The sequence below is a fragment of the Callionymus lyra genome, chromosome 15, assembly GCF_982586985.1.
Source record: "Callionymus lyra chromosome 15, fCalLyr1.hap1.1, whole genome shotgun sequence".
Taxonomy (NCBI): Eukaryota; Metazoa; Chordata; class Actinopteri; order Syngnathiformes; family Callionymidae; genus Callionymus; species Callionymus lyra.
Window position 1 is genome coordinate 9,783,364 of NC_141832.1, and position 25,000 is coordinate 9,808,363.

Consider the following 25,000-nt stretch of genomic DNA (forward strand, 5'->3'; position numbering starts at 1 on the left):
ACACACACACACACACACACCTACACACACACATGGGGCCGAGAAGGCCGCAGGACGACGATGATGAACATGGTAATAATTGGGAATTTACCGAGCTCAGCTCAATAAAAAGAGTGTCTCGGAGGGAAAAGTCTCATCAAGTTGCAGAGAATCAGGCAGAAACTAGGCGGCTGGTGATAGATGTACTAGGTGGCGCTGTTTTCCACTACATTTCCCTGATTATATAGTATTACATGTAGAAATAAACACTTGGAAAGCTAATGATGGATAATAATGGATGATGTTATTAATATGTTTATCATTGTTTCCTGTTCTTTGTGTTATTTCATTTGATCTATGTTCTTTAGATTTGCACTTTGTCATTCCTTGCACGCTGTTCTTTATATTTGCACTTTATCATTCCTTGCACCCTGTTCTTTATATTTGCACTTTGTCATTCCTTGCACACTGTTCTTTATATTTGCACTTTGTCATTCCTTGCAAGCTGTTCTTTATATTTGCACTTTGTCATTCCTTGCACGCTGTTCTTTATATTTGCACTTTGTCATTCCTTGCACGCTGTTCTTTATATTTGCAATTTGTCATTCCTTGCAAGCTGTTCTTTATATTTGCACTTTGTCATTCCTTGCACGCTGTTCTTTATATTTGCACTTTGTCATTCCTTGCAAGCTGTTCTTTATATTTGCAATTTGTCATTCCTTGCATGCTGTTCTTTATATTTGCACTTCGTCAATCCTTGTGCTTTGTTGTTTTTATTAACCTTTGTCATTCCTTGCACTTCATTCTTTATATTTGCACTTTGTTATTCCTTGAGCTTTGTTCTTTATATTTTCACTTTGTCATTCCTTGTGCTTTGTTCTTTTTAGTTCAACTTTGTCATTCCTTGCACGCTGTTCTTTATATTTGCACTTTGTCATTCCTTGCATGCTGTTCTTTTTATTTGCACTTTGTCATTCCTTGTGCTTTGTTCTTTTTATTAACCTTTGTCATTCCTTGCGCTTCATTCTTTATATTTAAACTTTGTTATTCGTTGAGCTTTGTTCTTTATATTTGCACTTTGTCATTCCTTGTGCTTTGTTCTTTATATTTAAACATTGTCATTCCTTGCCCTTTGTTCTTTATATTGCACTTAGTCATTCCTTGCACTTCATTCTTTACATTTGCACTTTGTTATTCCTTGAGCTTTGTTCTTTATATTTGCACTTTGTCATTCCTTGTGCTTTGTTCTTTTTATTTAAACTTTGTCATTCCTTGCTCTTTGTTCTTTATATTTGCACATTGAAGTTTTTTAAAGTAAAGTGAAATACAAAAGTTTTTTAAAAGGGAACTAAAAAAATGTGTAACTTATAAAACAAGCTTTGTTCTTTATATTTGCACTTTCCCATTCCTTGCGCTTTGTATTTTATATTTCCACTTTGTCATTCCTTGCACGTTGTTCTTTATATTTGCACTTTGTCATTCATGGGATTTGTTCTTTTTAATTTGCACTTTTTTATTCCTTGATATTTGTTCTTTATATTGGCACTTTGTCATTCATGGAATTTTGTTGTTTATATTTGCACTTTTTTATTCCTTGATCTTTGTTCTTTATATTTGCACTTTGTCATTCCTTGAACTTTGTTCTTTATATTTGCACTTTTTTATTCCTTCAACTTTGTTCTTTATATTTGCACTTTGTCATTCATGGGATTTGTTCTTTATATTTGCACTTTTTTATTCCATGAACTTTGTTCTTTATATTTGCACTTTGTCATTCCTTGAACCATGTAATTTATATTGGCACTTTGTCATTCATGGAATTTTGTTGTTTATATTCGCACTTTCTCATTTCTTGCTCTTTGTTCTTTTTATTTTCACTTTGTCATTCCCTGCGCTTTGATCTTTGTATTTGCTCTTTGTTCTTTATATTCAAATATTTAAACTTTGTCATTCCTTTGACTTTGTTCTATATATTTTGCACTTTGTCATTTCTTGAGCTTTGTTCTTTAAATTTGAAAATGTTGAAAAAAAAGGTAGAACTTATGACGGCGACGCTTCAGACCCTCAACGAGCTCGATCACGTGACAAGAATGTTCCTAAACGATCGGCGCCCCCTACACGTGGTTATCAATTACCGCCCGGTGGTCACCGTGACGACCCGGAACCTCCTCGATGATGCGTGAAACGATGGAGGAAAAAAAACAACCTTCGATCAATTACATTATTATGTGGCGGCTAATTGGATTGTTTCGTTGTTTGTCATCATCGTCGTCCATTTCCAATGTAAATGAGCCGCACTTTCCGATCGTACTTCAGGAGAATAAAAGCCTGCTTGACCCGTGACTTCCTCCCTGAGGGAATGTCATGCCGGATGAGGTGTTTGGAACGCCGGGATACATTCATTAGAGGTGGGAATGTGTCGCCATGTGAGCAAATGTGTTTTTTTCCCCCCGACATATTGTCGCCACAATCTGTCCAACAACACACACACACACACACACACACACACACACACACTACAAGAAGCCGCCGCCGCCGCCGTCGATAACTTAACACACTCGTCATCGTGACCAGAGGGGGCGTGGCCTTGTAATTGTGTCTGGATGTAATGATTCTGTCTCCATGGCGACGGAGCCACAGTCCAATAGCTGTAGTTGTTTTGTGTTTTAAACGCACAATTAGGTGAGAAACGTCTCGCTGGAACCAGATGTCTTCAGCCTTCAGCACCGGCAGCCGTGAAATCTGCTCCCATGACGAATCTGTGCCTTATTGTGATCGTTTATTACGACTTGATCCTCAGGTTTGACAGTAATATTGAAAGAAGCACTTTCAAAGAGAAGACCTCTCCCAAGCAGCTCAATACATAATACTTCTTTATTTCCTTTAACAATATCATCACACCAGGTTTTATTTTATCTCAATAATACGATATATTTTCAGCGTCCAGAAAACCAATTATCGCAATTTTTGTAGGCGAAGAAGAGTTGTTTGCACTTTCGCCCAGCAGCTCACCACCAAGGAGACTTCAGTGAATGAGGTAAAAATCTATTTATTTTCCTGACGTTTCCTGAAAATGTCAATGAAAATCTAGAGAAATAATAATAAAAGAAAAACACATAATCATGACAATATGCCGTTATAAATTATAATATTTAGAACTAAATAAAATTGGAAAAATATACATTTGAGTAAGGTTTTTAGATATAAACCTTAAGAAAAATAGTATAAAATAAATGTTTAGTATATAATAAGTAGCCATAAAAAAGCAAGAAAATATTCATATAATAAAATATTAACATCTTTAAAGCGAAATAAAGGCGAAGAAGAGTTGTTTGCGCTTTCACTCATTTTTTTTTTAAAAGATTTTTGAATATAGATGTGAAAAAAACAATGGTCATTCCCTGAAAAAGTTTGAGGAATTTAATGAGAGAATATACATGAAGTAAATGCTTAATATATTGTTGAAAATGGATAATAATAATAATCATAATAATAATAAAAACATAATAAAAGTAACAACATATACATTTGAGTAAAGAGGACTGGATTTTGGAAAAATAAATCCAACCAGATTTTGGTTTCAAGGTACTTTATTTTTTAAAATAGCTCTTTTATCGTTTCAATATACTGTATATTGTTCATATAATTCTTTTGTTAGTTTACACCGTTATGTACGTCACTTATTTTTGTGTATTTTTAAAAAAAATTATACTTATTGTCTTTTTAAGAGCGTACTAAGAGGATTTTATGGAGGTAGATTTTTTTTCTTCATTATTTAATTTTTCTTTTAAAAAGTAGCTTCAATAAAAATTAAAAATAAACATTTCAAAACATTTTTTTTACTTGAAACAAAAATAGTAAAATATATTTTTGGATTAAATAAACTATTTGGGGGATTTAATAATTAAGAAAAAAAACATTTAATGGCCCAAACTCAAAAGAAAGTTACTTCAATCAAAGAAAACAGTATTTTCTTTTGAAAGAAAACCTTTTTTTTGTCAATGTAGCAAAGTTTGTTTTGATTGCAAATATATTTTGTTAATTTAAGCAATTTTTTCAATTTTTTGATTGAAGCAACTTTTTAAAAATGTAATCCTTAGGAAAATCCAACTTAATTTTCCTCCTTCTCTTTATTTCTATCTCTGGTTCAAACTGGTTCAAACTGTATTCATTTTTAAATACTTGGCTGACGTGAGGTCAACGACCCATCGTGAGTCATATCAACTGATCATCCTCCACGTTTACATCTCAAAACGAGTTGAACTGCTGAGGAAGAATCTCTCGTCTGAACCACAGGTTTTTTGTGTTTGTCTTCACCTCCGTGTGAACACGTATGTCGTACATGACACACGTGTTGCTAACCTGTCGCCATCATCACCTCCTGCGTCAGCGGCCTCATGGATGGAGCGACTGAGCGTCACTCTCCAAACACAGTCGAATCAAGGAAGGTGGGGAGAAAAAAAAAAGAAAAATAAAGCAAGAAAGAAAAAGTAATTCAGCTCGGACATGACGCGAAGACGTCTATTTTTACAGGGCATGTTTCCATAGCGATTTGAGAGCGGTTGCCAGGCAACAGCGTCAGATACAATAAAGGGATGAATGAAAGTGACAACGCACACCTTTGAGGGAGGATGGAGGCAGAGACGCAGGAACTGCTTTTCATTCCCGACCGGACACTTGTGAGTCTTGTTTGTCAAAGAAACTTTATTATCTTTTATTTTACTTTGTGTCTCGGATGGTTTTAAACATCGAGGAAAGTTGCCAGACGACATGAGCCTGTTATGAGTTATGAGTGTGTGTGTGCTGGGCGCCTGTAGGGGCAGGTATGAGATGGATCAATCAATCATTTGACTTTTGAATTATTATTATCATTTATTAATATGATAAATTTGTATTTTTATGTTTATTTGTATCCCTATTCTTATTCTAATTCTTAAATTTTTTTTTTTTTTCAAATTCTTATTTTCATTCTTATTTTTATGTTTATTTTAATTTTTATAATTTTTCTTGGTTTTATTCTCATTTTCATTTTCATTTTTTTTTTTTCATTTTTATTATTATTCTTGTTTTTATTATCATTTTCATTTTTATTTTTTTATTTTAATTTTTATTATTATTCTTGTTTTTATTCTCGGTTTTATTTTTATTTTCATTTTTTAAATGTATACTTATTCTCATTTTTTATTTTTTTATTTTCATGTTATATTAATTCTTTATTTTTATTTTTTAACTTTTTTCTAAACTACTTTTCTTATTCTCATTTTTAAACGTATTCTTATTTGTATACTTATTCTTTTTTATAAACTTATTCGTTTTAATATACTTATTATTTTTTATATACTTATTCTTATTTATATACTTATTATTTTCTTAATACATTGTCTTATTTTTATACTTATTCTTATTTTTAAACGTATTCTTATTTGTATACTTATTCTTTTTTATAAACTTATTATTTTTAATATACTTATTCTTATTTTTATACTTATTCTTATTTTTCTTATTATTTTTATTTTAATACTTATTGTTATTTTTATACTTGTTCTTTTTTGTATGCTTATCCTTTTTAAATACTTATTTTAATTATTTTTTCTTATTATTATTTTATTCTTATCGTTTTTTTGATTGATGTATCCTTTTTATTTTTTATTATTTTTAATAATTTATCATATCATTTTTTTGTAGTTTTTCCACCACATTTGAATGAATAATTAATGGTGACTTTTATTAATTTTTCTTACCTTCTTTATTAATGATGTGAAAAAAGCTACAGTAAGTTTATCCACGTGTCTTTCTGCCAAAAAATACTTCTTATTTTACATATAAAGTATTAAAATAAACTCACATGTTTGCGTAACATCACCACCAGCGCACAGTAATTGTTGGCGAGAACATCTTCCCATGAAAACATGATTTAAAAACTTGTCTTTATTTCACTTTACGACACTTAAAAAGCTTTGACTCCACATAAAATCGTGCGTAAAAGCGCATCTTCGCCAACAAAGAACCAACGAGTTCCATCCAAACCCATGAACGAGTTTTTAAAAAAAAAAACGGACTCACCCTCGATACAGCAGATCCTCCAGAGCCCGGAGTGGGTGAGATCCCCCTTCTTGGTTCTGGGCTGCGGCTGGGTCTCGTCGGCGGTGGCGTTGGTTCCGTTGCAGATGTACGCCCGCGAGTAGAGCCAGTAGTCGGTGCCGATGGCGATGGTCATGAGGCTGAAGGCGGCGAAGGCGCCCGCGGTGGCCAACAGCGTCTGAACCCCGCGGTCACACCAAGCCATGGCGTCATGTCAGGGGATCACACCTGTGGATGCTGCGCTGTCAGTGTGTTGTGCAGGTGAGTTTCTTCTTCTTCTGCTTCTTCTTCTTCTTCTTCTTCTTCTTCTTCTGGTCCACTGGACGCGAGGATCCTGGGCTCACCTGGTTTAACACTTGATCCAACACGACTGAGGCTCAGAAGCACGACGTCAATGAAACCACACCCTCGTCCTCTCCAGCCCATCATGCGTGAAGGGTTAATGAACGTGAAGAAATACAAGATAAAATACACTAAAGTGACGTTAATACTACACTAAAGTGATGTTAATACTACACTGAGACTCGGATTAAAGTGGAAATAAAGGCCACGTTAAAGAAAAAAAACAAACATTATAATAAAATTAGAGTTAAATTAAAACAAACGGGATTAAAAATAAAAAAAAGAAACAAAGTTCATCATATTTTGATATATGCACCGTGTTTTGTTTTTTTGTATTAACTGCTGACAACTCGTTTCCTTTCTGAGGGAAGAATAAAGGAATATCTTATCTTATCTTTTGTAGTCTGTCTACTTGTAAGTAAGTAAGTAAGTAAGTAATATTTATTTATATAGCGCTTTATTACAGTTTTTATTTTAGTTGTTGATATATGTATCATTTTGTATTTATAATTGGGTTTATTTTATTTCAGGATCTGTATTATTATCATCGTGTTGTTATTCCATATAATTATTCGTTTTATTTGTTTTGTTCATATTTCTATTATTTTTTAATTATTATTAATATGTATAATGTATGACTTAACATAATTAGTTTGTTTTGGTAACTGCTGTGACGAATCAAATGTACCCACTAAGTGGAGAATAAAGGAATATCTTATCCTGTATTTTTTGTAGTGTGTGCCCTTGTACTACTATTTTCATTTAATAGTTGGTGAAAATATCATTATTTTATTTATTATTGTGTTCATATGATTTTGATTTTAGATTTTTTTTTATGATTATATATATTTTTTGTATTTTAAAATGTGTATTGTATCTTAAAATAATGTGTTTGTATGTTTATTTTGTGTGATCTGCTGTGACAACTTATATTTCCCCAATGTAGTAGTAATGAAGGAATATCTAATCCAATCTTTTTAGTGTGTACTTGTACCACTGTCCTAGTTTTTGAAAAGTTTATCATTATTTTAATTTACTATTGTGTTCATTTAAACAATTAATTTCATTGTTTAATAAATATAGTATTATTTTATTGGTTTTATTGTATTTTTTTAATTGTTATTTAGTTTAATATATTTTTGAAAAACACTTTGACAAACTTAAGAAATATGAAATCTTATTTTTTATTTAATTGTTGATGAATATATCTTTATTTTATTTATTTATTATTGTGTTAATTCCATGATTTTAATGTAGTATTCTATTATCATTACTATTTAGCCAGTTTTATCTGGAGTTTTATTTTACTGTTTTTGTTGTCATTTCTAATATGTGTACTTATGTCTTAATATGAAGTGTGTGTATGTTTAATATTTGTTTGTGAACTCAAGAATAAAAGTCAGTGTTTTTCTTTATATGATATTAAAATCAACACGTGGAATTGTATATGTTTTTTATTATTATAAAGTGAACTTGTTGAAGTTGAATTAGATATAGCCACAGATAGGGGGCGCCATCTCGTAACGCGCAGGAAATAGGTGGCTTAGTAGCTGCTCCACGCATGCGCAGTGCTTGCGCCACAACTAGCGCGCTAGCATGCTGGGCGGCTTCTGCGCACGCGTGGCTCGCGTTCGCCCGTTATTTTGGTCCCTTCTCGCCGCCGTAGCTCGAAGAACCCGCCCATGTTTATGAAGTATTTCTCCTCGGCCGTCGTTACACTACATGTAATCTCACCTGGATTACAAGGATTACTCCAGACCCTGCAGACCCTGCAGACCCTGCAGACCCGGGACATGGAGGTGGACGAGAGCAGCGGCGAGACCCGCTCAGCGATGCACAGCTGGAGGTATCGCCACCACTTCAGCTACAAGGCAGACCAGGGCAAGAACATCATCGTCCAGTGTAACCTGTGTCTGCCGAGGGTCAACCTGCTGTCCACGTCCAAGACCTCCACCTCCAACCTCAAGAAGCACCTGGACGTGAGTCTCAGTCTCCAGGAGAAGAAGAAGGTTCTTAGAAACATGGAGGACAGAGAGGATTATCATCTCAGAGACAAAGAGACATGTTGGTCTCAAGATATATCAAACTATGAAACAATTATATATGTACTACAAAACAATTATATCTGTACTACAATACAATAATATATGTACTTCAAAACTATAATATTAATATATGTATTACAAAACAATTATACCTGTACTACAATACAATAATATATGTACTTCAAAACTATAATATTAATATATGTACTACAAAACAATTATATCTGTACTACAATACAATAATATATGTACTTCAAAACTATAATATTAATATATGTATTACAAAACAATTATACCTGTACTACAATACAATAATATATGTACTTCAAAACTATAAGATTAATATATGTACTACAAAACAATTATATCTGTACTAAAAAACAATAATATATATATATATATATATATATATATATATATATATATATATTTACTACAAAACAATTATATCTGTACTACAAAACAATAATATATATATATATATATATATATATATATATATATATATTTACTACATACAATTATATCTGTACTAAAAAAAAATAATATATATATATATATTTACTACAAAACAATTATATCTGTACTACAAAACAATAATATATATATATTTACTACATACAATTATATCCATACTACAAAACAATTATATCTGTACTACAAAACAATAATATATATATATATATATATATATATATATATATATATTTACTACATACAATTATATCCGTACTACAAAACAACAATATTAACATCTTTATTATAAAATAATAATATTTAATATATGTACTACAAAACAATAATATCTAATATATGTACTACAAAAAAAAAGAAAAATGTACTACAAAACAATAATATCTGTACTACAAAACAATAATATTAATGTCTGTACTACAAAACAATAATATTAATATGTGTACTACAAAAAATAGTATTTAATATATATACTTCAAAACAATATCTGTACTACAAAACAATTTTATCTGTAATACAAAACAACAATATTCATATCTCTACTAAAAAACAATAATATTAATATATGTACCAAAAACAATAATATATTTACTACAAAACAATAATATTAATATATGTACCAAAAACAATAATATATTTACTACAAAACAATAATATTAATATATGTACCAAAAACAATAATATATTTACTACAAAACAATATAATTTAATATCTGTACTACAAAACAACAATATTAATATCTGTACTATGAATCAATAAAAATTAATATATGTACCACAAAACAATAGTCTTTAATATCTGAAATACAAAACAATAATATTAATATCTGTACTACAAAACAACAATATATATATCTGTACTACAAAACAACGATATTAATATCTGTACTATGAATCAATAAAAATTAATATATGTACCACAAAACAATAGTCTTTAATATCTAAAATACAAAACAACAATATTAATATCTGTACTACAAAACAATAATATTTAATATCTGTACTACAAAAACAAAAATATTAATATCTGTACTACAAAAACAAAAATATTAATATCTGTACTAAAAAAAAACATATTAATATATGTACTACAATCAACAATATTTAAAATATGTACTACAAAAATAGTATTTAATGTATGTACCACATAACAATAATATTAATATCTGTACTACAAAAAATAGTAATATATATATATATTATCATTTTAAAAACCTGCTGACCGTCTTCCCTCCTCAGAGAACTCATCTGGGCTGCGACGCTCAGCCGGACGTCATCAAACGAGGCCGAAAGAAGGAGGAGCTGAACGGCGAGGAGAGCCGGTACTGGCAGCTGAAGAAGGTGAAGGCGGAGATCCTGTCCAAGTGCATGAGTCAGTCGCGGATCGACGAGCTGGTCTTCAACTTCATCGTGGAGGACTGTCAGTCCTTCCACGTCCTGGAGCAGCCGGGCTTCCAGAAGCTCGTCGCCGGCCTGACCGAGGGTCTGAAGCCCATGGTGCGGACCTCGCTCTTCGCCAAGATGGACCAGTGCTTCGAGAGGATGCGCGAGGAGCTCCTGAGCAGACTGTCCGAGGTCCAGTACGTGTGCACCACCGTGGACATCTGGACCGCCAACCACCGCAGCTTCCTCGCCATGACCTGCCACTGGATCGACCCGGGGTCCCTGGAGCGCCGGTCGGCGGCCCTCGGCTTCTCCCGCCTCCGCGAGACCGTGACCTACGACCTGATCGTGCGCAAGATCCACGACACGCACGTGACCTACGGCGTCGACGGCAAGGTCCAGACCACGGTGGCGGACAACGCCAGCCCGTTCCTGAGCGTGTTCCGCGAGTACGCCCCGGACTCGCAGGACGGCGACGACGACGTGGGCGTCTACGAGAGCGTGGCGGCGCTGCTGGACGGCGAGCCCGAGCAGGACGTCCTGCTTCTCCTGCCGGCGGTCCAGAGGTGCGCGTCCCACCACCTGGAGCGGATCGTGAGCGAGGACTTCTGGCGGGCGGTGTCGCAGGGACCCGCCTGCCAGCTGCACTACGGCACCATGTGCAAGGTCTACGCCGTCTGGAGCAAGTGCCACCAGGTCCAGGTGGGCCTGGCGGCGGCGGAGGACCTCGCCAAGATGTCCCTGGTGGTCCCCGCCAGCATCCACTGGAACGTGGAGTTCCGCGCCCTCCAGAAGTTGGCGGCGCTCGGCGAGAAGGACCTGGGGGAGCTGTGCGCCCGCCTGGAGACCCCGCCCTTGCTCCCCAACGAGCTCCTCTTCCTGAAGGAGTACGTCTCGGTGTTCCACCCGCTGGCGTTCGCCCTGGAGCTCTTCCAGGCGGAGCAGAAGTGCTTCCTGGGCCTGGTCATCCCGACGGTGCTGAGCCTGAAGAACAAGCTGACGGAGCAGAAGGAGTCGGCGACCTACCTGGGCGGCGCGGCGCTGGCCGTCGTCGGCGCCATCGAGGCCCGCTTCAAGGACCTGTTCGCCAGCGCCGAGGCCAAGTTCGCCACGGCCACCACGCCGCAGTTCCGCCTGTGGTGGATGCCGGCGGCGGAGCGCGACGAGATGTGCTCGCTGCTGGCCGAGGAGGCGGCGCAGGTGGAGCCCTGCCCGTCCGGCGCCGCCACCGGCGCCAACCGCAGCGCGCCCACCATCCAGTCCGAGGACGACTTCTTCAGCTACGGGTCGGCCGAGCCGGCGGTGAACGCGGAGCAGTGGGGGGTCACGGAGGAGGTCCAGAAGTACATCGAGGGCACGGGGCGGGCGCTGGAGTGCCTGCAGGACTTCCCGAGGGTCAAGCAGCTGTTCCTGAAGTACAACACGCCGCTGCCGTCCACGGCGCCGGTCCAGGGACTCTTCAGCCAGAAGAGCAACATGGTCTCGTCCAAGAGGGACTTCCTGACCGAGGACTACTTCGAGAGACTGCAGCTGCTGAGATACAACAGCAGCTTCTTTTCGTACTAATTTTTTTTTTTTTTACCGTGTTTTTTGATGAAAAGAAGTTTTGAAAATTTTATTTTATGATAATCAAATTATTTTAAGATAGAATGTATGGAATTATATCTGATCCATCAGAATTTTGAATGATTGAACATTTTCAAATGTTTCAAGCATTAAATTTAAAAAAAATTCTGTTTACTTACTATTTTTTTTAATAAATATATATATAATTTAATTAAATTTTGGATTTTATTTTTTAAGTGAATTAATTTCTTCTTCACATTCCAATTGTTGATTTTTGAGTTTTCTAAATCATTTTTTGGGGGAATTTTTAGATTAAAATTTAACATAAAATGTTCAAAATTTAGTAAAAAAAAAAATCATAAAAATCGATATAATGTGAGATCTTGGCTCTAGCCAGGTCACCTGCTGTCTTTTAAGAACAAAAACAAGGTCTTTGTTAAAGCCAGAACATGTAAAAATTACCGTTATTTAAAATGCATTCAACCGAATTTTAAAAATACAATTAAAGCTTTATGAAGCGTCATCTTCAGAGACCACTAGATGGCAGTCTTTGCCGTACAACGTTGACAAAAACCTTCCTTCTTTTAAGCCAAGAGCGCCATCTACTGAGCTAAAAATCATTTGTGAAGCTTCGTCAGCGCATCACCATCAAAAACATCTCACAGTCTGTTTAAAATAAACTGTGGAAGTATGAAAAATGACTAAAAAAGGGTGGATTATGAAGGTTTATACATTTTAGATTAGGCTCAAGTCTTAAACGTGTCTCCCTTTAAGCCGCCGACACCCTCAGGAAACTCTCTTTTTCTGGGTCCATGTTTGGGTTTGTGACAGCGCCGGATCCGCTCGCGTCAACAGAGCAGGATCCCGGGAGGAGCCGACTCTCCCTGAGAACCAGATGTCAGAGAAGGTTCCGGTGCTTGTCATCCTGGAGGCCCCGGAGAGCGTCGAGAGGCTGCTGGAGCTCACGAAGAAACGCACTTCTGAGCCCGAGATGTTGACAATGTGACACGAGATAGAAGCTCCTCGGAGAGCGAGTGAAGGCAGAGTTCACTTGGTTTTTTCACATCGATATTGTCAGTTTTCGGAGGCTGCGAGTGATCAGTCGAACCTCTTGGTGAAAAAATAAATCCAAATGATCTGGACTGGAAATCCTATTTTCTTCCTTCCAGAACCAGGAAATAACTTTTATGACATTTTTTTAAAAGCAGCATCAGCTTGTATTACCCTGATCCAGATACACAGTTTTGTAATATATGTTTAGTTATAATATATGCATTTACTTCAAAAAAGTGTGTGTACAATAAAATAATTTTATTTTTAATTCACAATTAACATGCAAATATCAACAGCTCTTTTGTGTTACAACTAAACCCTACGAGATCCCGGCGATGACTGAGGATGAGAGGATACAGTAACTCCAGCAGCTTTTTAAAGCTGATGTTTGGACATATTTTGGTTTGAAAACAAACGAAAGCAGTTGGTTTTTCTTTAGTCATTACACTAAAATAACAAAAATATCCACTTCCATCTATGATTTCTTTTCATGACTCATCTGAGTAACAATAAATAACAAATATACATGAAAAGATGCATTTTAATATGTACTGAATTCCACAAAAACGCTCAATGTGTAGTCGTTAATGAACAAAGAATGTTTAAGGTTATAACATATGTGTATGTTAGGTTCATCTTTTTCTTGATGAATAGTCAGCAATGAAGAACAGAAATACTGTATATATATATATATATACTATAAAAAAACAACAACTATACTATAATACCATGTTTGTTTGTCATGGGGGTTTATTTCATGGGGATTCAAGTTGTTTCCGTGTAAAAAAAAATAAAATAAACATAATGAAGTTACAAAAAAAATTGTATATATATTTTTCCATATAATTAAGTAAGGAATTACATATTAATATATTTACCCCCATATAATAAAGTACAAAAAAATGTATATAAATGTTTATAATACATACATATTTTTAACTTTATTATATGGAAAAAAAATGATGTATATATATATATATATATATTTGTATTTTACTTTATTATACGGAACAACTTAATTGGTAGCATATTTCTACTTTACCTTCACTGTAACATTTAAACAAATCAAGTGCAAATATTGAGTAAAAAAAACTTACACACAGAATTCAACAAATGTAACATCTGGTTAAATGTTGAGTTATTTTGAGCTATATTTCCTTCCTGAAATCCACATTTCAATCCTAATCCCAGTTGGGAAGAAAAGGAGAACCTATTTTAAATTTAAATGATCAAGATCCCACGAAACATGTTGACCATCTGAAGGTTTGATCAAGGTTTTACTAAGATTGAATTCGATTTCAAAATCCTTTATTCCCCTTTGAACAAGTGGCGTTTCGAGTTCTACGGAAGCTTTTGGGCATTTTTAAGAAAGACTGTGAAAAGGGATGAACGCATTAAAGGTTTCATCGGATCGTTTCTAGTCGTTTTTGTCCGGAGAATCCCGAGTAGCGCCCAACAGTGTCGAAAACGGTGATGTGGCGCCCTCTGCTGGACGTTTTCAAGAACGCAACCCCACCTCGATCTAAACCAGACAAGCTGAGAAAGAGCGGCTCCAAAAAAAGTATACTTTAATCGTTTCAGAAAATCAAAGGTACAAAGTACAACCGACCATACGACTCATTTAGGGCAGGACTGTTTGAGGCACCGAGTGAGTGAACGAGTGTAAGTACCAGCGATTCCATCCACGTTCTTCTTCTTCTTCTTCCCATCGTCTGGATGATTTATTCTAGATTAACTCAACACAGATCAATAATGATAAGATTAGAAGATTTTTTTTTTAAATCCCTTTTTTTTTTTAATCCCCCGGGACGAGCGAGCGTCACTTGAGCAGCGACTGGGCCGGCGCGAAGTGACCCAGGTTCTCGCAGGACTTGATCCAGCGCTGGACGTTGGCGGGCGCCGCCGCCGCCGAGCCGCTGCGCATCACGCAGCAGTAGCACGCCACGTCGGCCAGCGTGAACTCCGACCCCGCCACCCACGAGCCGCGGCCCAGCGCGGCGTTGAGCGAGCGCAGGACGGCGGCGCGCTCCTTGCCACTGCCCTCGGCCAGCTGGAAGAAGGCCGTGTCCACCCAGCCGTCCACCAGCGTGGCCCGGGCCGGGTCGCTGGGGTACGGCGCCAGCAGCTTGAACACGAAGCGGGCCACGTTGGCCTCGCCCTCCACCGGACACATGTTCTGCACGCTGAACTTCATCTGCAGCTTCGGGACTGAAGGTGTTCAAATATGAAAAAAAACTATTAAAAGTCTGAGCACAAGTTGATCAGACATTAAAAAAAACCCTTTGTTTAGAGAAAACATTAGATAAAGATTAACTTAAGGTAAGGTAAGGTAAGGTAAAACTTTATTGAAATTGTTTAAGATAAGAATCTTTTCAGGCATATTTGACCCTAAACCAGAGCCGGGAATAGATACGAATCACTGACTCCATCCAAGAGGTCAAAATAATTCTATAAAACTCAGTTTAGAAATGTTTCTGATGAATATCAATTTTATTACTCATTCAAATCTACTAATAACTTGTTAAAGATCTTTATTTGAAGACCATTTTTAATGTTTTTATAGGGCAAAACATAGTTTTCCTTATTCATTTTTAATTGTAAAATATATGGTTTGAATACAATGAGTTTATATCAAATGAAATTGAGATTAAGGATTATTTCAAAATTTCCAAAGTTTCCTCATTATATTAAATCGTTTATTTGTCCGTTTATTTCTTTTGGTTTGGCGGCCCACGTTTTAAAATATTTTACCAAATTAAAATAAATAAAAATTACAGAAATTTGGGAGTAAACTCACAAACAATAAGCAAACACTCTTCTGAAATGTATGCAACATACAAGTAGCTAAAGGGAATATACATACATCTAGAAAAAATGACATATTTAATCCTAATATACAAGATGTTTGCTTTACGTGTCAAGAACAAACTGTGTGAACCAAAATGTTTTGGTAGTGGTGTGAAAAAATATTGATACATATCTCGATGTTTTTCTTCACAAAACTGTATTGTTTGTTCTGTTTTATATTTTTACGTTGACATGTTTTAATACGATGGATCTTGTATCGTTTATATTTCACTAAAGTTTGTTTAAACGAAAATAATTTAATTCTTAACATCTCACAATTAACATGGATATATTCACATTTTATGTTGATTTTTGTGTTGCAATAAACTATAGAACAATAAATTCGAACAAGATCCTGGTGATGACTGAGGACGAGAGGATACAGTGACTCCAGCAGCTTTTAAAGCTGATGTTTGGACATATTTTGGTTTAAAAACAAATGAAAACAGTTACGACTTCATCAAGAGTCATGTGGTCTGTAAATTCTGCAACACCGGAGTCTAGTACTACAAAAATATACTTGTTTCTACAGTATCACTATATACCGTATCGTTGACTCTGTATCGTGATTAGTATCCCCGGATTCTGGACGATACACACCCCTAGTATTTACACAGTATTAATGTGTAAATACAACAAGGTTCATTATCTGAACTAGTATTTTGCTACAAGCGAATACTTGTATAACTGTGACATGGACCAAGCATTGCTCAATGGCAAGGATTGACTGAAATCTTCAAATTAAAAACATTTTTTAAAAAATTAAAAATTAAAAATCACATATCTGAAAATTTCAAGGAAAATAATCTTGAAAAAACAGACGATTTGAGTCAATTAACAATTTCAAGTGAAATGTAAAAATATAAATTAAAGTGTACTTATTAATAACTCAAGTATTTATACTATATTTTACCATTTTTAACTTATTCATATTTATATTTTTACTTTTTTGTACACATTCATTCTATGCTGTTTTTTAACGGTTGCCAAGCAACGAAATTTCATTGCCAGTTTCAGTGTTTTCTGTGCAATGACAATTAAAGGAAGTCTAAGTGTAGAAACCATTATTATTATTATTTTATTTTCATATTCTGTTCGATAATTACTCAGGTGTTATCGTTCATGTGTCTTTTTTTTCCTTTTTTCTGTTAGATAAACATATAATTCTGCCGAAATAAAACCATGTGTTTTAAGTCACTAGAACTCACCATCCTTCCATATGAGGGTGAAGCCGAGCTGGAAGAGGTTCCGGGCGTAGCTGTCGGCGTGGCGAGCGCCGAGGCAGGACAGCAGCGGCGCGGGGACGCCGCTCACGGACGAGTGCACGTGGACGGTGGACAGCACCCGGTACCGCTGACACAGCAGACTGTGGAGCACCAGCAGGGACAGCGGGGGATGTGCTGGGTTGGCGTTTATGACAATGTCACGGAGAGCGCCGAGGTCCTGGCGACACCACAAGTAAACAAGTTGAGCAACAACAACAACAACAAAAAAAAAAAAACACACCCTCGCTGCTCCCTGCAGCAAAAATTCCAATGAACCGGTTTAATCTTGTATCGTGCATAGCGTTATAAACAAGCTCGTAAGGTAAGGTAAGGTAAGGTAAAACTTTATTGTACCTTCCCCAGCAGGGAGTCCAGCTCGGCGGTGGACTGGACACCCGCCGAGCTCGGGGAGGCGAGACTGCTGCTGACTGTCAGGTCCAGGTCGGCGTCCGGGGTGGTCACCGTCTTGGCCAGACCCTCCACCACCGCCTTGAGCTCGTAGAGTTTCTTCAGGATCAGGTCCTGACGAGCCTCCAGAGCTTGAACCGACGGCTCCAGGTCACCGTTCTGTGGCCACAGTGAATCAGGGAAAAATAAATCATTATTCAATTAAAATACTTCAATACATTTCAGGCACGACTAACGAAATCAGAGTAGCTGCTCATGTTACAGAAGTTGTTAAATCAATTTAATCTGGTGCGTGGAATTAATTGACTGTGATTGTTGGTAAAGAAATACACAATTTTATCATGAATCACACTAAAATAATAGAATAATAGAATATTAATTTGTCCCACGTTGGGGCAATTTAATTCACAGCAGTTCACAAAACATACATACACATTTTAATAAGACACTATTATTATTAAGACAACTTATTTATATTTAATTGTTTTTATTTTAAGTATATATTTTATTGGGTATTGTTTTGATTGTTTAAGCCCTTTGTGACGCTGGTCTAAAAAGTGTCCTACAAATATTACTTACATTAAAAAACAATGAACAATAAAAAATATGAATGAAAACAATAATAATTGTAATTGTAATAAAAATAAGGGGGAATTGATAACAAAAATAAATAAAAGATTGTTAGATACAGTGGTAAATAGAATCATATACAAATGAGAGACACGACTATCTTTTAATAATCTCTGTGTTTAAACATCTAAATAATAGTTTAGTTATTGCTGGTTTAAGTTATAATTAAAGGGGGGATGGATTGAGGAGAATAAACCACTATGATTCCTGAAGAGGATGCTTTTAAAAAAGGACCAAAAACCAACATTTTTCCTATCATATCATTTTTAATATCGTAATAATGTTTTTGTACCGTCTGGTTTCTAATATCTTTATTTGCAACTGTAGAACTTTGATTTGTTGTCTGGATGTGCAATACAAATAAAATCTATTATTATAAGCCACAATTTCAGTTTTAATGTTGATATATATATTATATACATTTATTTATTTATTTTTCAGACTCGGGGTCCATAGAAAGACAAGTACAACTTAAAACACACAACATGCACAATAAGAGGGAAACAATCTATGCTAACATTGGAATTTCTTATTATATTTATTTATTTTTATTATGACATTTGTAAATCATTCTAAAAATATAACAACTGTACCAGTGTCTCGAGAACAAAGATATTAAAATAGATGTAAATAAAGTGAAAGTGGATAAAGCTATACTTTTATATAATACACATCATGCTTTGATAAACGTGAATATTTAAATAATAATAAAAGAGTGGAACAGACATTAAAGTACATTATTTATATTTGAGTTGAAACACGTAATTTATAGCAAGATTCACCAACTGTATCTGTTTGGGTCGCATTCTCAGTGACGTCACGCCCACCAACCTTTTTATTTCATTCATTTTTAAATTAAAATATATTTTATTAAAAGTGAAATACAAAAAAAATGTCACATAAAGACACGTTGGAGTTTAAATAAAAATAATACAATTGAATTTTAATAAGAATGACGTCTGAACTGACTGGTGAATTATTGCGTCATACAAAAGTGAAAGTGTTGTGTAGCTAACACAGAGTTAGCATGAAGACAATGGCGTCAAAAATCATGGGGTAAATAAATAATCGATTTTGTGAATCGATGACCAGACAAAGTTTTACCTGCAGCTCGCGCTCGGACGTGCTTCCTGGCTGCGCGTGGACATTCGGTAACTTGTACATGCAGGTGGGCAACTCGACCGTGACGTCACCGACACACACCGGCTTCACCTGGTACATGGACATGTTTGTTTGGATCGAAAAGAAAACGTCGGAGGGATGTTGACAGACAGCAGCAGCGGCGGCGAGCACACCGGAAGAGGAATGCAGCACCGACGACGTCGGCGTCGTCTCAGAAGTAAAGCTACGGTTGGTTGGTGGTGGTGGTGTGTCGCCCCCTGTTGTACGGGAGGGTGAACGACACGCTCGTAAATTGATTTAAAAATATTTTTCCTCTTCCATTATTAGATGAAATACTTTATTCAAATTAATTAAAATACTGCTGAAGATCAAGTTTGAGTTTTTAATCGTCAACAACAAATGGTTATTATCGTGAATTCCTGTCATAAATACAATTACTTACTTACTTACAAATTGCCAGTTAAAAATACATTGGCGATCACTATATTATTATTGGAAGTTTTGAAGTCACTAGATGGCGACATTATCTCGTATCTTTATGTCTACACAGAAAAAACATGAATTTAAACTCTTTATTTTAAAATGTATAAATGTATTTGAAATACATTTTTTATGGAACTATAGACAATAGCATAAGTTGAAGTAATACCAAAAAACACACGGTCATTTTAGTGGTGTTTAAGATACAAAAATAAATTAAATAAATTAGAATTAAATAGTTAGATACAATGAGAATTATTGTATACTGTAAATGCCAAGCATAATACAACAGCTTTAAAATAAATTCAGAAAAATGAATAAAGGTAGTTTATTAAACTACAAACAATAGCAGCAGTTGTAGTAATAATTAAAAATATTATTTATTTTACTGTTGATCAAATAATCAGAAAACATTTATAGCCAGTGTTTTAGAAACAATTATTTTTGTGTTATTTTAGATACAATATTAAATAAGATAAATACAATAAATAAAAAATCAAATGGAATAAATACAATTTTCTTTTTTAAGATTTAAAAGATTAAAATAACAACTGTAAAATAAAAATACAAAAATAGGTAATTCAGTAAAAAAGAATACATCAATATATGAATATATTTGTTTCAACATCTTTAAGCACAAGCAAACATGAAAAACATGGTTGTTGGAATAAAAGAAAATGTCTGCTTGTATGAAATAAAAGGTCAATTTAATACATTAAAATGTACAGAAGCATATTTAAAGTCAACTTATACATTAATTTAAACTAACGTGGCATAACTCCAAAACACGCAAGACTCTGCATGTATACTTTAAAACTACAACTTGTGTCCAAGATCTTTTAAAAACATGACAAATGACATCATTGACTGAAGCATCATCTGAACTCGTTCACTGTACGCACCACATGAAGTGGAGACAAATCCTGCGGTGGGTGACGACTGGATCTTTGGCCGGGTAAGGACTTGAAAATTGAGACTGTTTGAAACCCGACAGTCGTGGTTTTTAAATCATGCAGGGACGGTTGGACATGGAGTGGGACATGCCAGGGCGAGCCGAGCGCAGACGCCGGACGAGGGGTAGGATGGCCTTGTAAACCTCACCGGGTCACTGACATATAATCAGTGTTGAACTGATGCACAGCAATGAATACTTTGGTGAGAGTTTTGTCGTCTTGTTTTAAATACAGAGATTAAATTCCCGTCCCATGGTACGAGTGACGTCCGGCTCGCTGACAAGACTTCAAATTCAAGCCTTGTTTTTAAATATTTCAAATACACTGTATATCTTTAAAATGTCACAGTAAGTAGACAAATATAAAAAGGTCATAATGTTTACAAAAGATTACTAAATATTAAAGTGAATGTAAAATAAATGTTGCAAACTATTACCACGAAAGTATGATATTTAATCTAAAATTAAATTAAATATGATCTGAAAATAAAAAATGATTTTCTAAACTTTCAGGGAAATACGATTTACAATTAATATGATATAATGTTTGATATTGTTTGAATGTGTAAATGTTAGATTTACAAACAGAAAATATAACTAAGAATAAGTAGACAATCTAAAATAAACTTACCCCTACCCATACCCTTACCCTTACCCTTACCCTTACCCTTACCCTTACCCTACCCTTACCCTTACCCTTACCCCTACCCTTACCCTTACCCCTACCCCTACCCTTACCCTTACCCCTACCCCTACCCTTACCCTTACCCTTACCCCTACCCCTACCCTTACCCTTACCCTTACCCTTACCACTACCCCTACCCCTACCCTTACCCTTACCCTTACCCTTACCCTTACCCTTACCCTTACCCTTACTCCTACCCTTACCCTTACCCTTACCCTTACACTTACCCTTACCCTAACTTTTTGAAGCCAAGAGCGCCACCTACTGCACAAAGAAAATGATAAAAACATGTTTTATTAAAGCTTTATAACATCAGTGAAGCCGGAAGTGAACCATTTAATGCTTCTATTAGCTCTCAATTTCTTCATAATACAAAACAATATTATCAAATAAAGTTTTTAAAAAAAAGCGATCGTCGAAAAAACGTTTGTCACAGTTCCTTAAAATAATTGAAGTGTCTAATCGTCAACAAGACTAACTCTGTCATTTGGAGTTCTGCAAAGTACCAGTTCCAAGACTCCCATTACTCTAACAGCTACCCAGGGCCGGGAGCCGGGGCGTGGCCCCAAAAGGTCCGCCAAACAAACGTCGTCTTCTTGATGTGAACACAAACGCACCTGCCAATTAGCAGATAGTGAAACAAAAGGTGTATGCAGGTGTAAAAATAGCTTCTTAGAATGTTTCGCTCGTCTATTGAGTGCCCGGTGAAGGGGCCACCGATATGGAGCCATCACTCTTTAATGAGGGGAAGCTACACGCACACATCAGAAGAAGCTCAGGATGAAGCTTGTTGGTGGACGGAGGCGGCGCTGTCATCCCCTGCATTATGAATAGAGTTCCTGCACGGAGCTCATTCAGTCCCACCGCCGGTTAAATCTTTCACGACGCTCCGAATATCAGGTAGCAAGATCTCGGATGCTTCCAGGTGGGAATCCACTCCAAAATATGATCGGCAAAGCATTCGCCGAAATGTTTTTCCCTTCCTTCTGTTATCGGCCGAAGACGCATTAAAGTTTCACATAGATCCAATCAGTAAGGTGAGCCGGACTGTCTTGATATGAGTTTTTGGTGACAATGAAAGGGAGCTCATCCATTATTGACCGGCGGACAATTGGAACCTTTACATCTGAGTACATCCCAAATTCTCCGTCCAGAGCTATGAACGCACACAAACACGACGCTGAATTATTAACGGTCCTGCTCGTCGTCATTATCTTCAGTCCAGATAATAGTCTTGGATTTCTCAGCCACCTCGGTTATGTCGGTGAGGCCTCAGAGTCCCTTTCCAGCTCGGTGGGCAACTCGATGATTCTTTGATGGGGTTCTTGATCCTGAAATCTCCGTCCGTCAGTTTTCTCAGCCAACTTTCTTCTGCTTGGAATCTTGCTCCAGCCATTCCGGGAGACTAACCGGGTAGCCTCTATGCTTTCTCCTACTTACTAAGGATGATGTCTTATTGCATTATGGGCCACTTTATCGAGGTCCAATGAGTAAAGTGTCTACCATAGTTTGACCATATAGTGGAACCGCAAATAGAGGACACTGCTACGTGGGATTGTCGCAAAATTTGGAAGGTTTTTTTCAGGCGTTGGGTCGACTGTTTTTGAAGCGCTTCTGACTAAGTGAACAGGGATATTCTGAATTCCATAAAAAGGACATTTAACCAGGTTTCTTGGAGCTTAAAAAAGTTGCACCAAACATACCTTTAAAAGAGGACACGTCCAGGTAAAAGAAGGACGTAATCTACGATGAGTCTCTTTTCGATAACCTAGGCGAAAAATCCTATTTTACACTTTTCAGCCACCGCGAGAGAATGCACTTCCTTGTGATACTGATGTACAGCCTTGAGTATTGACGTAGACCAATCGGTAAAGAAGTACAAAAATATTTAATGTACCAGTTTCACGTCATAAAATGCAGGCAAAGGCTCTAAATGGGGCCCATTGGGAGCTCTTCGCCGATAGGTCAGGGCTCTGAAACCTTTGCTGAACGTACCCGTTAAAGGTCTGCATTATTTTCCCGGACTTTCCATCAAAATAAGACGGATAAGTCAATTCTTCTGGCTCCAACTATCTCTCCAAAATACTTATTTTCTTACTTAATTCCAACAGCTTGCAGGTTTCTTTCAGAAGCACCCAACTAAGACAAGGGTCTTGATGTTACAAAAGGCATAGGCTAAGGTTTTTTCGGAAAAAAATCCAGTTGTTTTTCTTCAAATAAAACACCTTTACGACTCGAGCATACTTTCATTTTCTATAGTTTATTCCCTTATAGGGATGACCGGGGGTTGGGATCTGTACGTTGGTGCTAAGGAGCAAGAAGCAGGGGAGTAACTGCAACCAACATCTGTATGGTCTTGGAAGGAGTAAACCGAGGTGCCCAGAGGAAAGCCATGCATGGGGAGAACATATAAACCAATAATAAACAGAACTTAAAATAATAAAAATATTGTATTGTTTCTGTACAGCCGGTACCCAGGTCTGGTCCAGTTGGTAGGGATCACGACATGCCATACCCAGGATGCATATAAGGAGTATTTTTGACACACACTGGACAAACGCGTCGGTGGAATCTTTAATTACCATTAATTTACCAATGCATCAGCAGAGGTTGAGAAAATTATTATTCATGCACCGTAAAGGTTCAACGGGTTCAGGAGTTGTTTTGTGCCTGCTCCGACGTTCTCTCCCATCAGGGCCAGAACAGAATCTAAAGTCAAGGACACACAATCCCCCACGACGACTGCAGCACATCCAGTAGCTGAAGCCATTAGCTCACATTTCCTTCCTGTTCACCATGACCACTCCCGACCTGCAGGGGTCACCGCGTGCACTCCCCCCCCCCACCCCACCCCCAGACGGCTTTCCCGACTCTCAGCAGATTCTTGAACTCCCGACCCCGCCGTCCGATCAATAAAGGTTTTGACTGTAAACGCTGTTTTCAAAAACCCGGCACGCCCCTGAACTGGAGGCTGCAATCTATGCTGAGCCCAGTGTTTGCTGTGAAGTTGCAGGTTCGTGCAGTAATGATCAGCTTCCTCCCGTAATGACGGAGGGGAGCCTGATGATGGGTGGATGGCATTAATCCTCTAAACACAGGGTGGAAGTGAAATAAACCTTTTTTCTTTTTAATGCTGTAAAGCGCTTATATGAAGAGTTTGCATCGTCTATCGGGTCCAGACCCGACTGGTATGGATTTGCATTTTAGTCTGGTTCCTTTTCATATTTGATTTTTTGCAAATGTGTGTGTGTGTGTGTGTGTGTGCGGCACCGCGGCTCACCCGGGTTTATTTACAAAGCTGAGGTTTGGAGTCACTCGATCCACTCAGGTGGTCATGAAGGTCACCTCGGGCTCAGTTTGTGATTTTCGTGTTTTAAAAGATGCTGCCGAGTATGAACGTAGGAACTCCTGGTCGGACCCGACACGAGGCAATGACAAGCAAAGAAGTTGGAGTTTTTTTATGATTTTATTTTCAGGAATTTGGTAAATTTTTTACATTTATTTCAAGGATGGATGATAAAAAGGAAGTGGTAGGTTTATCCTGTGGCGTGTCTTTGCAAAATATCTTTCGGTTAAACTACGATAGCCCTTAAAGCAGGTGGGAGAGGAAGGAGGTCCAGTCTGGATTTAGGAGATAACCATGGCCTGGAACTCTGTGGGGGAAGAAAAAAAGAGGTTTAGAAACTGT

General features: G+C 36.8%; 4 protein-coding genes across 4 annotated transcripts in view; 1 reads left to right on the top strand and 3 right to left on the bottom strand.

Annotated features, from left to right (window-relative positions):
• Positions 1–6,893, bottom strand: part of cacng4b (calcium channel, voltage-dependent, gamma subunit 4b) — a 21,804-nt gene extending 14,911 nt beyond the window's left edge. The window contains exon 1 of the mRNA XM_087808963.1: positions 6,043–6,893. Within this exon, the coding sequence (XP_087665089.1) occupies positions 6,043–6,265 (223 nt within the window). The 5' untranslated portion in view covers positions 6,266–6,893. The remainder of the gene's footprint in view (positions 1–6,042) is intronic.
• Positions 6,894–8,049: 1,156 nt separating this feature from the next.
• On the top strand, positions 8,050–11,982 carry LOC148064854 (uncharacterized). Its single transcript, XM_087809347.1, has 2 exons — positions 8,050–8,381; positions 10,161–11,982. Exons 1-2 carry the CDS (start codon positions 8,085–8,087, stop codon positions 11,868–11,870), a joined length of 2,007 nt encoding a protein of 668 aa, XP_087665473.1. The 5' UTR covers positions 8,050–8,084; the 3' UTR covers positions 11,871–11,982.
• Positions 11,983–14,474: 2,492 nt separating this feature from the next.
• aimp2 (aminoacyl tRNA synthetase complex interacting multifunctional protein 2) lies at positions 14,475–19,391 on the bottom strand. Its single transcript, XM_087808964.1, has 4 exons — positions 19,178–19,391; positions 17,390–17,602; positions 16,979–17,213; positions 14,475–15,131 (listed from the first exon to the last, which is right to left on the bottom strand). The coding sequence occupies exons 1-4, from the start codon at positions 19,298–19,300 to the stop codon at positions 14,743–14,745; spliced, it is 960 nt and encodes a 319-aa protein (XP_087665090.1). The 5' UTR covers positions 19,301–19,391; the 3' UTR covers positions 14,475–14,742.
• Positions 19,392–24,892: 5,501 nt separating this feature from the next.
• The window catches only part of pvalb8 (parvalbumin 8), a 1,269-nt gene continuing 1,161 nt past the window's right edge, over positions 24,893–25,000 (bottom strand). The window contains exon 5 of the mRNA XM_087808450.1: positions 24,893–24,965. Within this exon, the coding sequence (XP_087664576.1) occupies positions 24,940–24,965 (26 nt within the window). The 3' untranslated portion in view covers positions 24,893–24,939. The remainder of the gene's footprint in view (positions 24,966–25,000) is intronic.

What these genes read in the sequence shown, in the direction of transcription:
- LOC148064854 (XM_087809347.1), top strand. Translation starts at nt 8,085, where the DNA reads ATGTTTATGAAGTATTTCTCCTCGGCCGTCGTTACACTACATGTAATC. An exon ending in ACCTCAAGAAGCACCTGGAC is followed by an intron (nt 8,382 to 10,160) that starts GTGAGTCTCAGT and finishes TTCCCTCCTCAG; the next exon opens with AGAACTCATCTGGGCTGCGA.
- aimp2 (XM_087808964.1), bottom strand. Translation starts at nt 19,300, where the DNA reads ATGTCCATGTACCAGGTGAAGCCGGTGTGTGTCGGTGACGTCACGGTC. An exon ending in CGTCCGAGCGCGAGCTGCAG is followed by an intron (nt 17,603 to 19,177) that starts GTAAAACTTTGT and finishes CTGTGGCCACAG; the next exon opens with AACGGTGACCTGGAGCCGTC. An exon ending in CACCCTCATATGGAAGGATG is followed by an intron (nt 15,132 to 16,978) that starts GTGAGTTCTAGT and finishes GAACACCTTCAG; the next exon opens with TCCCGAAGCTGCAGATGAAG.